This window comes from Sebastes umbrosus, chromosome 6 (genome assembly GCF_015220745.1).
Source record: "Sebastes umbrosus isolate fSebUmb1 chromosome 6, fSebUmb1.pri, whole genome shotgun sequence".
NCBI classification, from domain to species: Eukaryota; Metazoa; Chordata; class Actinopteri; order Perciformes; family Sebastidae; genus Sebastes; species Sebastes umbrosus.
This window is the reverse complement of record NC_051274.1, coordinates 22420481-22437981: the sequence shown is the minus strand read 5'-3', so window position 1 is coordinate 22437981 and position 17501 is coordinate 22420481. Positions and strand designations below refer to the sequence as shown.

Here is a 17501-nt window from a genome sequence, read left to right as displayed (position 1 = left end):
TGTTCAGCCTTATTGAAACTCTTATTGCAGCATGCGCTCTTTGGAGTGAAATATGACTTTGTGCAAAGACAATATTACACTTTTTCCCTGAGCACAGTGTAGATGTAGGTAATGCATCACTACCTGTGTCACCTTCAATTAAGTCCCCCAATACAGAGTGCAGTCATCCCTCGCTTGTGGCTCTGGGTTCCACTAACTGACCGGCATGTGACGTGAAAGACGGTCTCTCCCAATGCGTGTTTCCCTCCAACACCTCAACCTCTGGACCCCACCATCCCCCATCCCTCAGTTCCCGTAGTTATGCAATGACCTTAAATTTGGATCCCCTGTCGATCTTTTGTCCTCAGCATAAAAGCCTGCTTTTCTTCCTGCTCTTCGGGTTCCATGCCAGCCCCTGACTGACTCCCATAAAGTCTGCTGTCAGCTCGAATGAATATGTTGTGCAGGGTGACAGGCAGGCCTGCCCACTGACTAACTCTCCCCTCTCTGCAGTCACACTTTGCTGCAGCGTGCACAACAAGCACATGGCTTTGGCAAACCCTACTGAGGCAGCCACAGCACATAGGACTCACGGTATAGCACATAGTGCTCTCACTGGAAGAAGACCTGATGTGCTACTTTTTCTTCCAACATGCTTACCATAATCTTAAAGGATGAATATGAATAACGATAACCTCAGACAGGGGTCGCAAAACAAGTAGTTTGCGAGCTACCCGTAGCTCGCTACACGTTTCTAAGCGGCTCGATAAAGGTTCAAAGCATACTGTATGTACCGGTTTAAATGTATATCCAATCAAATTCACAGACATCCCGCCCCCTTCTGAGACAAAATGATTATTTGCCAATCAGCTGTCAATTAAACAAACTATGCAGCTTTCAAGTTTGGTTATGTAAGTGACGTCATAACATTAGACAATGTCAGCAGACTATCAAACGCACACCAGACTTGACAATGACTGAAGAAAATAGCCAGGTCAATAAAAGGCAAAAAAAAAATGAATGAATGACAAATGTGTGTGTCATTTGAGGTGCGACCGTGTCAGTCGGCAAAAGATGCAACGCTTCACTAAAGTTAACGTCAACTTTTCATTCGCTTATGGCGGAATTGTAATACAGGCGATGACTGCGGTGGCTGAAACGTTATTAAAAGGACCATAAAATTACGAGGCAGAAATTATGTCTGCTATTGGCGATGTACAACTTGGTGTTATGAGTGGCTCTCGGCTACTTTCGTTTTGTCAAATTAGCTCTCAGAGGGAAAAAAGGTTGGTGACCCCTGACCTAAAACACCATAACATGAATATACATTCTTACAACTGTATTATACTGTTAACTACATGTTGTGCTTTACTGTATCTAGTCTCTCGACTACAGAAATGAGCTACAACAGAGATCCTGACATCAATGTCAGAGTGATACTCTATAAAATCATCTTTTGTGTTTTTTAACATATTGAGCACACAGATGGACAGCAGAGAGAAGTGAAATATGGTACACATACATTTTTTTCCCTCCACTGGTAATCAACGGACATTCATTTGATCCGACTAGATCCAAAGTTTCTTTTTACAAACTATAAACGTTTTACAGAAACCTTTCAAGCCTACGGGGGGGTGAGTTACTGTAAAGAAAGAGCTTGGGCGGAGTATCACTTAAAGCTGATTCTTCCAGTAAAACAGTAAAACAAATCTATTAAACCTGTGTACCTGCTTGTTCAATCATGTTGCAAAGGTCCGTTAAATTTGTTGCCACATAGTAAACTGTCACTATGTAACAGGCACTGCGGAACATTTACTCTAAAGTAACATGCAAAGAGACAGCGAGCAAAAACAAACCAACAAGCCATCTGCAAACCAGGGGGGGAAACTGTGAGGCAATTACACCAGAGGAAAAGACTGGAGATGAGATATGAGGAACAGGGGAACAGAGATGACTTGAGTCTTTGCCTGCTTTGACAGGCGGAGAGGAAGACAGTGGGACACAGGAAAGAAAGAAAGAGGGAGAGAAGGAGACAGGGCGTGGAGGAGACAGCAGAGAAAGCGAAGTGGTGCCTGTGTGGCGTGAGAAAGCCCTGTGTTCTCTGTCTGTTGATAGGCCGGTGGAGCTGAGGAGGGCTCAGGGCCACAGACCAGAGGGATTTACAGGGCTTTGCTCCTTCCTCTGTGGAAGCAGTGTGTCAACCACTACCACTACAGACCCTCCTGCCCCTGCATGGTGCCCCCTGTGAGTACAGCTACATGACTGATTATATGCTATGAAAAGACCCCCCCTTTCCAGCTTAACTTTACTGTAAAAGGCTGTTTCTAGAGAAAAGCCATTTCCATTTTCCTCCTCAGCCTAAATGCTAATCTGCTCATTTTCTCCTATACAAAAGGCTTTTCCTGTAGGATCATCCCTTCTCCCCATCGCTCCACGTCTCCATCCCATCCCACCACCTCAGCAGTCGTCTTGGAGAGGCCGCTGAGGCATGACAGTCAGACGGGCATGGACAAAGGAGCAGGCTGGCGAGCGTTCAGAGGGGGCTCGAGGGTGAGAGATGGACAGATAACCTTGCTGTGTGGCCCGCGGCCACCTCAGGCAGCTGCACACGGAGATGATAACTCAATCTTCCCATCAGACCTCCCTACCAGCTCGGGCCCCAGGCCATGGCATCCACTGGCACGGCCCAGAGCGTGTGGGCCAAAGGACATGGTATGTGTTGGGAGCTACTTTCACCATACTGTCGTGCCACGCTACTCTTACATCAGACAAACTCTTTGAAGGAGTTCCCAGTGTGTTAGAACAAATTGTCCTGTTGAAAGCAAAGACATGAAATCTACTGGAAGCTTAACATGAAAGTGCGTGTCTGAATGTGAGGGTCCACATTTGGCTATTGTTACATTAAATGCTTTCAGCCTCTTCAGCCAAGGGTCCCCTGGTTTCATTATGAAACTACATTCCAAGGTATATCCCCTCAAAATTACTTTCAAGCATCGAAAAGGTAAAACAAATGAATTTGTGTACTACTTCTACTAGCCTATGGAGACGACTTTAATGACAGCTTGACAGTACGAGCGCAGGGAGTGGCTTATCATTAGCAAGTGTTAACTACTTTGAGTTATCAGCTCATGTTCTCACCCTGAATGAAAGTGGATAGCACAGTGTGGGAAATGAAAGGCAGTGTATTTGCATGATTAAGATGCATTTCACCCCCTGCCTGGAAGTCCTCCTGTGGATATTTTCATGCTAAATCCGGGGCTAAAAAGTCTAACAGAGAATTAGGCGCAGACAATTGTTGCATAAGGTTTTTTGATGATGAAAGGGATTCCTTCATGGCAAGCACTTCTCATGATGGAGAAAGTGCTTACATGCTAGGGCTTACTCAAACATCTGTTCCCATTCGCTGGCTCAACCACAGTGAATGCGGTCCACGCAAGAATCATAATTGCATACAGACCTGGGACGCAGACAGGGAGACAGTGTTTTGTACAGCAACTGTTACAACAGAGCTGTGAAAATGAAGTTGTGACATAGCACTTTTAATTCTAGCATTGTGGGAAAAAAATGTCACAAGAATGGTTAGAAAATTAAAGGGATAGTTTGGATTTTTTGAAGTGGGGTTGTATGAGGTACTTCTCCATAGTCAGAGTATTACCTACAGTAGATGGCGGTCGGCACGCCCCAGTTTGGAGAATAAGAAAGGAGTGCCGGCACGAGAGCAAAGCAATGAACTGCTTTGGACAGGGCCAGCAGCAAAACGTATTTTAGCCGACTAAAAGAAAGGCCCGCCTAAAGAAATCAATATCAGTTTAAGTGTATGCTATATTTAGAATATTTTCACTGCTTTACCTTGCCATCAGAAAGCCCATTCTGACGGGGAACTGAAGCCGTTGTATCCCTCTATGCTCTCACCAAAGCCACCAAACTCAATTGACAAAAGCCATAATTTTACCTCACAGAACACAGAAGTTGCTGGTCTACCTCTGCCTCGATCGGGTAGTTTGTTTGTGTTATTGTGTGACTTTGGTGAAACCGAACTAAGGCTTTTAAAACACCAACGTTACACATCTGTGCTGGTACTCCTGTTTGCTTCTCCAAACTGGGGGCGTGCCCACCGCCATCTACTGTAGGTAATACACAGACTATGATAAGTACCTCATACAACCCCACTTCAAAAAATACAAACTATCCTTTCAAAGTATGTTTGTTCAAATGATAAATTATTATACGCTAAAAAGCCCTAATTTTGATACAGTGAGATGGAAGATTTCACCAGAGAACTACAGACAGAACCATCGCCACATCTTTTAGCCAGTTATTGTTGTAAAATGATCTCATTACAACTCTCTCAATCTCTCCATAATTAATAATTAAATAAAGATGTGAAAAGAAGTAAAAACAAAAAAAAAAATACTTTTGTTTTTGATACTAGTACCTGTTATGGATAAATATTTTTATTCCAAGAAAATACCTTCTATGGAAAACAGAGCACACAAACTCAACGGGATGTTTAATAAACCCCACCAAGAAACCTTAATCCACATCTCTTTGGCTCATCGGTCCTGTCTGTTCACTGTCTGCTCAACTTTTGTAAGGGATGGCATGCATTGACATCATGAACAACCCTCACCACTTTATCTCTGCTAGACAGACGCAAGATAACCCTTTAACAACATACCACAACTACCTATAGGAGCATTAAAAAGCAGCAGTCCTGCACAGAGCACCATCGCTGAGACACACAGAGCATATACTCCTGGCCGGAGGGCACGTGTCAACCACTTCCTGAGCCCTAAGCCTGTATGTAATTGAGGTGAAATGGCTTGTCTGAAACCAATTGAAGCCACGCAGTGAGGGGGAGTCAGTGCAGTCCCTGGGAGAGGATGACAGGGTCACACCTGCAGACAGGGGCCTGTACAGGCAGATTGCTGATGGCTATCTGAGCGTGTACTAGGGGCTATAAGAGGGAGGTGCACGCTGGGAGTCTGAGGGCTATGACGGCTCAACAGCTGGCAACCTGCCCAGACCCCCACCGGTCCATTTATGATGACAACTCATGCAGATCCCTGTGAAAAACATGCATCCATACACGTATACCTTCCCATATGCTTCAATACCCCTCTAATAAACTAGCTGAACGATGCTAACATCGACCCTTGGCATCAACTGCCACCTCAACCACAGCATGTCAACGCCTCATGTGATGCAACGTTAAATCCCCACTACTGCGGCAGAAGTCTGTCTTTAGCTCCTCAACATAATTACAGCCCAGATGAATGGTTTGGAAACGACAGGCAATTAGACCTCCAGACAGTATGATACTGAGGAGTGCACTTTCTTCCAGCATGGGTACCAGAGGTGTAGATCAAAGATCCACACCAGACAAACGCGCGTGCGCGTTTACAACACACACCTCTCTGACAGCAAGTGAATTCATGATCATCGTAAACAGAACAGGTGGCATTTAGCGGAAACTAAACTGGAGAGTCAGCCAAACTGTCATTGTGTGGTTTTCATCACAACACTTGAGGATGAGTGGAATAATACAGGCAGATTCTTATTTTCGCTTTTCTCAGGTCAAATGCTATACTGATTTATTTAAGAGACAAAGCTCCATGTTGGCCGGATGCACTGCCTGCCCTGTCACAATCTCTGATTTACACGATGACCCGACTCGGAGGCGATCCTGCACCGAGATCGGAGTCCAGCCAAGCTGCCACAGGAGGGAGAGGGGAAGAACAGGAGAAAGGAAAGAGGAAGAAAGTAAGAGGAAAAATGTTTTGCCTTGTGAAATCTCTGTGAGTACTCTTCGTAAACCAAGCCTGTAGTTAGTAATTAACTTGAACTGGAGATAATGTCGTAATTATAGTAGCATGCACCACTCTAATTCCCATCAACATTAACGCAAGGAACTAGACTGTGGTCAGAGGGCATGTTGGAGCACACGTCTAGAGAGCTGGGAATTTTCTTGGAATTCTCCGACTTTCATAAACTAAGTTTGAAAGAGAAAGTTCCACTGCTTTTGTAAACTTTGCGGCTGACGAAAGAGAGATGAACAGATGACACCTTGAGCTTTCAAAATAAAAAAAAATGCATCAACACAAAACTTCACCAGTTGATCCAGATTTCAGTCCCCCTCTCAGATGGATCAATGTTAGGCCTTTATATCTACCGTTTCCTTAACAGCTATGTTGAGAGCAGCCTTGTTTACAGCACGCCAGTCAGATTACCTCTTATGATGCTTGGTAAGAAACCCGGCTGATGACCTGCAAACTGTTTTCACCCCGTGAACGGAAAAGCCAGGATGAAAAGTACAAGACTTTTGCATTCCTCTGAGTCAGAGCAGGATTTTAAATAACCTTCAGAGTCATTCCTCCTCCAAACTCTCCCGTCTCCATCTATGCTGGCTCAGGCCCGTTCACTCTGCAGCTTTATCTGCAGCGCTCTTTTCCAAACACTACTCACATTTAATGGCTGGATCAACTAAACGACTGTGGATAAAATCACAGTCTGGCTGCCTTTTCATTGTGATACTTAAAAGGCGCCTTGCCTTTTGACTGTGCTTGTTAGACTGCAAACACATAGAGAAAAAGTGCATTAATTGCAGTAACGGATATTTATTATGACTGCCTCAGAAACTCACATGAATGGAGAAGCGCCTTAACTAAAGGTAAAGTGACAGGCAGAGTAGAGCCCATGGGAAGCGGGTAATTGAGCAGAACATATCTTGATGTTCTGGTGAAACACCGCTCTCCATCTCTCCATGCAGAAGATGAATCACACCATTGTCTGTGTCACCAAATTACATAAGTGCTATGGAAAAATCGCTCCGTTCAATTGCTTAGCAGAAAAGGGGCAGAAATTGAATGGCCGCAGTTTGCTTGAGTGAATTATGTGGGTCACACTTACATAAAATTGCTCACGTTCTGTGATTGCTGTTATTTACAAAACTACAATTGATCATTTTCTCCCCCTCTGAAAAATCCTTCAGCAATTTCTTCTTTGCTAAATTTACTGTACACTATATAGATAAAGAATTAGGGCCTGTGTCCAAATAGCATCTTTTTCTGGCAGAAAAGCAGCTGCAGGTTGCTGGGGAGTGCTTCATCCCAGCGTTTCATAGAAAAAGCACTCCGAGCGATGTTTCTATGACAACAATATCTTGACAACATTTTACCACAGTTATATGATGGACTAGCATCGCCACTTTGCTTTTTATTATCTATTTGGGCTATTATCTGATTTGTTTGACATTGTTTTTGCACCATGAGCACCAACCACAGGATGCTTGCCCTCTTTTGTTGTATAGATGAGCTTGTCACCGCTCAATCTGACAGCTGTAGAGCAAGAAGGACAATCCATCGGAGACACGTACGGCGATAAAAGCACAACACTCGCCAGCAACATTCAGTATCCGCCCGGTCCATCTGCTCCCACAAATGGGCTTTTCAGTCTTTGTCTATCCTGAGCTTTATATGTCGGACATAAACTATCACAACAGAGTTGGCCAAAACAAGCTTCTCCTCCATTTTCTACAGCGACATCACCAGCGCCTTTCTGAAAAGTTCAGAGATTTTCAACTAGAAGCGCTCGGAGTGGCCGCACAAAAAGGCGGAGTGCTCAGAAAAAAAAGTTTTTTCTTGGGGCGGCGACATACGCTTTCTCTTTGTTGGGAACAATCGAGAAAAAACGCTATATAGACACAGGCCCTCTGTTAGCATTGAATTATCATCTGTGTGAATGAATAAATAAATAAAGGAGAGTGACAGATAGTAGATGACAGAACTTTTTCTGTTCAGCTTCACTTTTGTATTTTAGCTCTGAATCTGAAAATGATACATCTTGTCGCCCACAGCTACTTCACACATTTTCAATCCCTAATCCCGTGTGTTAATACTTAATTGTGTTCTCACCCACAATAACAAGTCCCTTAATGCTGGGTGTCAGCTGCTTGTCTGTGCGTGCCAGACTATATTGTGGGAAATGCTTGTAGCATGACAGATGTAAGGTGTGGCACATGCAGAGACAGTAAAATCACCATTAGCGCCTGCATATAAACAAGAGGGAAGGCTTTTACCAGCGAGAGTTTATGGATGGAGAGACTGACAGATGTGAGTGGCTGGGACAAGATGACTCTTAGGGACTGCACAGATCCCGAAAGAGTCCAGACAAGAGCAGACACATCCCTGAACATTCAGACTAAACACGGCCGCATAATTAGAGCTATAATTCAGCAGAGCAGCAAGAGAGCACACTATGAGCCTGTGTCCTTCGTCGAAGGGGCATAACCCACCCTCATATTCAGCTCCAAATTAAACTGTCTGAACATTGTGCTGTTGTCTCTTCAAAGCCATTTAGAGATAGTGAATTTGATGTTATGTAACTTCATGTGCAGCAACAACATTGTGACGATATGAGGTATAAAAAAATGTTAAAAAATAAGGTTCATTTGCAAAAATTTCAAGAAAACAAAGGGTCCTTATTTCCCTGAACCAACAGCTTGGAGAGAACAGAAGAGCTGAGGACACAAACCTGCTGAGAGACAGTTTTAGTAGCTACTTTCATGTAGGCATACTTACAGATATCTGGTGATTCGTCCGAGCCATCTGGACAGTCCTTCTCCCCATCGCAGCGCCAGCCTTTGGAGATACAGGTCACCTGGTCCTTACATACAAACTGCTTAGAGCTGCAGGTCTTGGGCTGGTCATCAACTTCGGGGTCTGGAAAAAAAAAGGAGAAAGTTGATGTGTCATCATGAAAAGCAACTGTGGCTAGAAATGCTTTTCAATCATAAATACATTTAGAGGGAAATGCAAGCACCCAGAGAGGGAATGTATTTTTGAATGTGTTATAATTAGGGCTGTCAAAGTTAACGCGATAATAACGTGTTAGCGCAAATTTGTTTTAACGCCACTAATTTCTTTTAACGCATTAACACAATTGATCTTTCGGAGGGTGTAGCGGGCTCAGTTTTATAGCTAGAGTGGAGTGGCATCACATGAAACTAGAAGACATAAGGAATTCATTGGTACCAACCATGTCATACTAGCTTCTTCTTTAAGGTACATTTTTGAACAGATATAAAATGTGTGATTCATTTGCGATGAATCACGATTAACTATGAACAATCATGCGATTAATCGCAATTAAATATTTTAATCAATTGACAGCCCTAGTTATAATATTTTAAGCACAACTATTCCTGTGCAGAATATATATAGGAATTTTCCAGCTTCAAGCAGCATAGATCTTAACTCAGCAGGGCAAAGCAACATGCAAGGGTCAACTCAAGTTTACAATGATGTTTTTGTATCAAAAGACCCACAGGCACACTCTATTCAGGAAAAAAAACCTCCTCTACAAGTTTACAACCAACAGTGGTGCCTTTTAGTTCTGGGGTTTGTTTGTTGTTTCCTCTCTTCTTACGGACATCTCATTTCTTTCCGCTTTTTTTTTTTTATTACTCTTAAGGTGTTTTTCAACTTTTACCACAGAGGCTCTTTCATGTGTCACAGCAGCACAGACATAACTGGGCATTCAATCACCGCCTGACCCATGGGAAAGTGCACAGCGCGGTAGTTCTGGGCAGTAAGTCAGCGCAGATTGTTGAGGTGTACCACAGGCTAGCAGCACCACAGCAACGCTCACGACCCATCAGCAGCCTGACACAGCTGACATGCTTTAACTCAGCCACACTCAGAAAAACCCTCGTCAAACGGAGCTCTACCTACATGGTGTTGCATCAGTCTGTCAACACTGAATTAGTCACTTGTTTAAAAATGGATCTTAAAAAGGGCCAGTTCACCCAAATTACAAAAGAAAAACATATTTTCTCATGTACCTCTTGTGTTGTCTAACCATGGAGATTTGGTTTTATTTGCCCAGGTTAGATTAAGAGCATTTCTATTGTCTCTCAACAACTCTCAACATGGTAACGGCGAGCCGGCAGTTTGCAGCTAACAGCGATAGCAGTGTCAACACGGTGCAAACGACGGCAAAAATGCTGACAGAGATAACAGCCTATATCTGAGGGGGAACCGGAGGGTGAGCGCTACCCTTTCGCAACGACGCTGTCGATCAGGACGGCGTTATCAGCTGTAACTGCCGTATGAGCGCAGTGCTGAGCAACGCCGTTGAACTAGCCAGCCAGGTACGTTCACATGCACATACATGCACTAAAAGCACACGCGGCTGGCCCGGCCATGTCAACAAAGCACAGAGAAGCTCTGTTTACAACACACAAAGAGGGAAAGTGACTTCATTCTCTGCTCAGGTAGATATTACCTCTCTATATCTTTACATAGCAAATAGATGTTTGCTGCTATATTAATGCTCAGGATATCAAATTTAGCACCTTTAAGTGAATTGATCCTTTAAATGAAACATAATAGACTACATTTTCACGTTCCTTAAATGGCATAAACCTTCACTAAAATAGCCAAATTAAATTCCAACCTGAATACGAACCAAAATGGAGAAAGCTGAATGGAAACATTTTCTGTCAGTATAAGGAAGAATGAAAAAAGGTTGCCAAATATATACAAGTGAAATTCTTCCTGGTTTGCGAGTGGTCAAAAATGTTACACACAATAAAAAAAAAGACCACAAAGGCCATTTGGGGCAGGATGTTGCTGTTACTGTACTGTAGTGCAGTAATGCTCTGGGAGGGACAGTGCCGAAGGTCTCATTGTGATTCTCTGCAGGGACTTAGCCCTCTCTCGCCCTGGATGACTTGCCTCCCTACGTACTTGGCAGGCAGAGAGGTGTTTGGGGTGGGCGGTGGGGTGGGGGTGCACCGCAAGGGGGCTGGGATGTGACTGAAATCACAAGAGAGCATGAGGCTAGTGTATCATTGCAATCACGTCCCTTTTGACTGTCAGACTAAAGGGCTTTAGACTGGTCTTTTTTCATGTCACAGTGTAGTATATGTGTAAGCGCTAAACACTCTTGAGTGTCATGTTTTTGTAAATACAATTAGAAGATGAAAGGTGGCAGGGATCAGATCACAGCTTTCCTTATGTGAACAACACCTTGATATTTGAGGAGATTAAGAGAAAGAGAGAGAGTGCTGGGGTTTTAAAATGCAGAGCGTTCGCTCCGTTCTTCTCGTCACACAATGGCAGGGGCAAGGCTTACGAAACTAAATTCAAGAGATGCAAGAGAATGAGATTTAAACTCGGCCATGAGACGCCAAAATACGGAGTCCATATCAAATGTCATAAGAATGTGAAGTCAAGATGAGAGTGAGACCAAGAGCTGTAAAAGAGTGGATAGAGACTGAATCAGTTTTGACGACAAGCACACACCCAACCCCTTGGTGAAGGAATGAGAGAGAGGCTAGCCGTGGCCCGAGGCCAACTTGTTAGTTTTGCCTCCTTTCAGATTACCAATGTCCTGGTACATCTTGTTTGGTGGTAATTACACTGGATTTGCCTGCGCTTATATGTTGCCATTTAATCTGCCTAAACAACCAACAACCAAACAAACAGCCCCTCATCTGAGATGAGTAAAAGCATTGAGACAGGCTCCTATGTGAAGGCATTCCCTCGACCTCTCCGGTCCCCCGTGTGAAGCAGCTGGGCTGAGCCAGTTGTTCCCTATGAGTGGGCATAAAACTGGAAATAAAACATTGCGGGTTCTAATTTTATCATCGCTTTACACACCAGCATGAAATGACCGCAGAGGGGAGAACCTCGGAGCCTAATTGGAGGTTGTGGCAGAGGAGGGGTTAGAGACTGGGGGAAAGACTGGCAGCCTTCCCCCTCAGCAGTCCTCTTTCAAAGCCCACTGAAATATCTCAAACAGAGATGTGAATTGTTAATTCAGCCTGCAAAGTCGCCTTTTTTCCAAAGTTCCTGCCAAAATGCTGACAATTTTTGGAGGGTCCAAATCAGGCCGGGATGTTAAACCATTTGAGTCCCCTTTTACCTACAAAAGGGAATGAAGAAGGCCTTTATTTGGTCTTCTGGGATTGGCCCAACAGCAAACACCAATCCCATTGAATCAAGGTACATACTCCACTTAGAGGAACTCCTATAAGCCCAGCGTGATCGCCTCCAACAGAGTCCCCTCCTGATAATGCCATTCCAACTAAAGCATTTCCTGCCACAGCTGAAGGCAACTTGATCACACTACTGTGACTAAACGGTAGGAAATCCCACAGTGTTCAACTCTTCTATCCACAAAAAAACAGGAGGATTATCACATTTAAAAAAAGTAATAATCTTACAATCTGTTGTTTATGATCAACTTTTAAACGTAAGATCAGTATGGTATACACTTGCTCCCCCCACATTAAGATAACCTGAGAAAAACAACCATCCTCTGGGTATCTATCAGAGCAGAAAATACATCTAATTAGAGAAGAAAATGAGAAAACTAACTTTCACAGACTTAGTTGAAACCCTCGAGAGTTTTGAATTTCACGCCATTACTCAGTAAAGGCAACTCTGGAAGCTCTACAGGAAACAGAGATTCTATTTCTGAAGAGAAATTACACGATGTACGAATATCTTTATTTGGCTGGTTTAAAAAAAAACAAACAGCTGTCTTCCACAAAAACCAAAATGCCCGTCTCTGTCATTCTGATGTAGTTACAATATGTTGCACTGACAGTATATCTTTTACGGGACAGTGATATGGTAAAGGCATTAAATATGAATGCTGAGAAAGTCCTTGAGGCGACTGTAAGCCAAAGAATGCCTGAAGGCCCTCCCAGTACTAAAAGTAAAGCAGTAAAAATGTCTGGAGTATTTGTCCATTAGTCACGGGATTAGTGTTTCTACTCAGCTAAACATCTGATTCTCTACACTCAACTAAACATCTGATTAAAGGTTTTTTCAGTGGTTTTAAATCTCCTATTTGGAGAAGGAGACATCCAAGGACACGCATTTGTGGTCAAAAGTAGATATCAGATTGTAGTTCTATTTTCTTTCCTCATTATCTTGTCAAATCAAGAAATCATGGTGAACTGATTGCCGTTTTACAGACCAAAAAAGATCCATTAGAGGGTTTACCCTGGTCATTAGATGCTGAAACGAGTGCACTTGTTCTTTTTAGATGCTCTGATAGGAGAATAGAGGGCTATGCATGACTGTGCAAGACAAGCTAAGACAAACTGACTTACAAGCTCCTCCTTGGTGTTGTCACTAAGTGCACTTTCACAAGCCATTGTCCGTTTGGCTAGTCCGAATCAGAGTGAAATTGATACTTTTGGTTTGTTTTCTATTTAGTCTGGTTTGGTTTCACAGTGCACAAATTAAAGCGGACCAAATAAAAGTTGCTGAGGGGCGTGTACGAAGGAGCAAATTCATCATTTTCGTCTCGAGAGCTGCCACTTCTGTGCAGGAAATCTTGGATTTTGATATATGGCTGTCGATGTCTTTCACTTTGACTCTGCACTGATGTACTGTGCGCATGAATCCCTTCTCCTCCAGTTCATCTCAAATTACTTTATAAACGTCTCTATTTTGTGGACTTCATTTATCATTTTCTGTATGTTCTCTTCGGCCCACACAAACATCTGACTTGTGCAGAAGTCCAGTTCAGTCCTTTCCCACTCATGTTAACCTGCTGTTTACCTGTGTCCATCTCGACAAATGCCAGCACAGGCAGCCTGTGTTTTGGTTTGCTTAGAAAGGGTCTGAGACCATCTCTTGCAAGCGGTCTCAGTCCAGTTGTTTTGGTCCGCAGCAGAGTACGATTACTGCGCTCACAACTGCCCAAACGAACCGCACCAGAGGTTGAACCACTCCAGAGTTTGATTAAAACAGACTAAATGTTGGCTTGTGAAAGTGCTAAATTGGCGTACACATTACGCCATAAATCACTCAGTTGCTTCCTAGTATGTGGACGCCCAGGCTCTAGTTGGCTGACTTGGTTTGATTTTGAGCATACTCCCAATCGTATGGAGCACACACACTGTATTTCCTTATGCAGGGCCACTGGAGCTCTGAGTTGTCTAAACAGTGCACACTGAATCGCCTCTCAGCACTGTGCATGGCAAAAAGCATTAAACACGAGCGAATGAGCAAATGCATAAACGTACACAGAGCCCGACTCTTATAGAAACGTCCCTCCTGAGTCCCTAATAAAAACAATGAAGTACTTTCAAAGCCTTCTTTCCATTTGCAATACTATATTTAAAAGGTGTTGTTTTTGCTTTTATGTAATCCAATAACTTTATTAAACAATCTCAAAAGGCTGAAAGCAGCTCTGTGGGATGGAACAGGACGGGATGGTGAGTAAATGGTGTTGTGGCACCTACTCAGCAGCCAAGTGATGGAGGCCTCCAGACACCATCACCAGCTGGGATACAACGCTGACCCACTTCCCCCCGCCCCGATCTGTCTCTCTCAATATGGCCATCCCTGCTTTACAAATCAACTCCAGATCCAAGCAGCACATTCCAGCACCTTCTAATTGATTTCATGTGTGTGTAGCTTTGCCTAAAAAAAAAAGACAATCTGTTACAGACGAGCAGCTAGATTCAAAGAGAGCTTTGCTTTTTGAATTCAAGAGAGAATTACTTGTTGCTTGTTTCTCTGTGATGCGAGACCGGCTTAGTGTTCATATAAAAAGAGGACTGACTTCATGCTTAAATAGTTCTATCCGACTGTAATACGTAATGTTTGCTTCAGCCACACACCACGCTGATAATGACCACCATCTAAATGCACACAGACTCAGCTGGAACTTTCACAAAACAAATTGATGAAATTTACTTTTGTTTCTAAGCATGCCTCCAACACTGAGCACATCCTCAACCAAACCAATCAGCTTGTGGATAATTTCTAGTCTGAGCAATAGAGCATGGATTCTAATAAATGTAGTTAAAAGATAACAGTACAAACGGGAATGTGAAATGACTTGAATGAATGAGTAAATAGATGGTTACCAGTGATGGAAGAAGTACTCTGCTACAAGTAAAACTCCTGCATTCAAAATCTTACTTAAGTAAAAGTACAAAAGTATTAACACCAAAATATACTTAAAGTACCAAACGTAAAAGTACTTATGCAGAATGGCCAATTTCAGAATGATATATATTATATTACTGGATTATAATTATTGATGTACTTTACCACTATAATAATAATTTAATGTGTTCATCACTTTAATGTTGCAGCTAATTTTAATTACATTATATACTGCTTTATATACAGCTCTGTTATAATATATCATAATTTATTAGTTGATTTATGTATTAAGAATCAAAATCTGCAAAGTAATTCATAACTAAACTTAATGTAGTGGAGTAAAAAGTACAATATTTGCCTCCAAAATGTAGAGGAGCAGAAGTATAAAGTAGCAGAAAATGGAAATACTCAAGTAAAATACAAGGATCTCAGAATTGTACTTAAGTATAATACACAAGTACTAGTACATAGTAAGTACTGTAGCTAGAGGTCTAGAGGTAGAGCAGGTCAACCACCAATTGGTAGGTCAGCGGTTCGATCCCCAGCTCACATGTCAAAGTGTCCTTGAGCAAGATACTTAACCCAAAATTGCTCCTGAAAGCTGAGCCATCGGTGTGTGAATGAGTATTTAGATCAGGCACCTTGCATGGCAGCCTCTACCATCAGTGTATGAATGTGTTTGTGAATGCTGACATGTAGTGTAAAGCGCTTTGAGTGGTCGGAAGACTAGAAAAACGCTATATACTGTAAGTGCAAGTCCATTTACCATTTAGTTACTTTCTACCACTGCTGGGTACAATGGCATCGACAGGAGAAAGTGGAAATAAAACCAGGACTGTTTCTCATCGCCCATCACTTCTCCCCTTCCTGGTCTGCCATTGTAGAACTCAGGTCTTCCAGAGTGAAAAAAAAAAAAGCAAACCCACCACAGTATGTAATTAGACCCCTGAGGTCAAGTTTGAAGTGATTTCTCTGCGCTCAGTTTAGCAGGATTTCAAAGCAAGAATTCATGTATTATAAATAACTATTAAAACCAAACAAGGACCACGGGGAAGAGGAATGAGGGCAGAGGGAAGTCATTATTTTGAATGTTGTGCTGCATTAATTATTCACATTGAAGTCGGACTGTTTTTAAAGTCAGAGGCTTTTAAATGTAGAATGTGGAATATTATGGTATATGAGAGTAGAAAGTGTGATAAACACTATCGGATGTAAAGCCCTGCCCTGAATGAACTTCTTCCTATAGCCACACTGTGCAGTGCCCATCCAATGGAAACAACCACTTAGCTTTGTGTCAAGTCAAGCCACAGCCAAGCACTGGAGCACTTTAACCAGCTCACAGTGCACAATTCAATGTCCATAGGCTATTCAAGTTCTAATCCACAATAGCCATTTTCAAAGAGGTTGAACATGTATAAACAGCAGAAGACTGAGTTGGAGTTCCACCTCTTGAGCCTGAAAGCCTCGTTTTTGTGTCATCGCACAACAAAAGGGTGCAGCTTTGACCTCTGAGGTAACCTGATGAGGCTCTGCAGGACGTCACAGGCCAGAGCAGTAAAAGGCAACGCAGTAAAAGACATACACTGAGTGAGTGTGATTGATGGACATAAAGATAAATGTAAATAGGTCTCATGGCGCTTTCTACAGAGTTCTTCCACACCCGCCCTGTAGTCTCTCTGTATAGCCCAGCTCTGTGCACCCATAGAGGAAAAAAGTCCAACCAGATTCAGCTGTTATGAAAACAGAATATGTGAGCCACAAAATGAAGGCTGGACCACATAAATTGAGGCATTCACTGAAATGACTGTAAATAATCCTGCTTTGCCTCTGTCCTCTGAAGCTACCAGGGAAAAAACATCCAAGGCTTCAGGAGTAAGGTACGAATATTATTAAACGAGGATTTACCTCAGCTGAAGGATGAAATGTTTCTGTGATTTAATGAAAGTTGATTCTCTATGAATCCCTTGTTAGATTCACGCTAAAGGAGCTAAGGGGGAGGAATGTTCCTGGCTCAATAATTGCTATGAATGACTCATAAACAATAAACAAATAAGTTGTCATCCACTTTAAATCTTAACAGATGACCTCTTTGCTCAGCAACTTGACTGTGTGATACATAAGAGGTCTTAAACTTCACATGAATGTTCCTTAGGCCTTCTGGAAATGCAGCATGCACTATAATGCCAGCATGAATGATTTAACTCTCACAAAGTATGATTATCCTACTGATAACAGGATATCAAAATAGCCTGGAAACTCAACTTTCAGTCATTACTTTACTTTTACATAGAAGCTGTGGATCTTGGCAAGCACAGTTAAAGTCAAAGACTACACACACACCCTTCAATCTTGATAGTATTGTTGAGAACCACAGAGTAAATCCAACTGGTTCCTGGTCACACGCAGCTGAGTTTGGAGGTGATAACAGAATCAGACAAGGAAAAATAAACTCAAAAAGGTTACAAACATCTTTCAATAATAGTTTTCAAACTAAAGTGAATGTGATTTTTGTGTTCAGATTAATTAATATATTTAATCCTGATTAATCGCAATGATTGTCCATAGTTAATCGTGATTAATCGCAAATTAATCACACATTTTGTA

At 42.5% G+C, this 17501-nt stretch overlaps 1 protein-coding gene and 1 long non-coding RNA gene across 3 annotated transcripts in view; one reads left to right on the top strand and one right to left on the bottom strand.

Moving 5' to 3' along the window:
* The window catches only part of LOC119490417 (low-density lipoprotein receptor-related protein 1-like), a 99755-nt gene that overhangs the window by 75839 nt on the left and 6415 nt on the right, over positions 1–17501 (bottom strand). For both annotated transcript variants that reach the window (XM_037773784.1, XM_037773786.1), the window contains exon 2: positions 8559–8699. In XM_037773784.1, the coding sequence (XP_037629712.1) occupies positions 8559–8699 (141 nt within the window). The remainder of the gene's footprint in view (positions 1–8558; positions 8700–17501) is intronic.
* On the top strand, positions 1623–3732 carry LOC119490420. The gene is made up of 2 exons (XR_005207402.1): positions 1623–2223; positions 2375–3732. It is a non-coding gene; the product is annotated as an uncharacterized LOC119490420 (long non-coding RNA).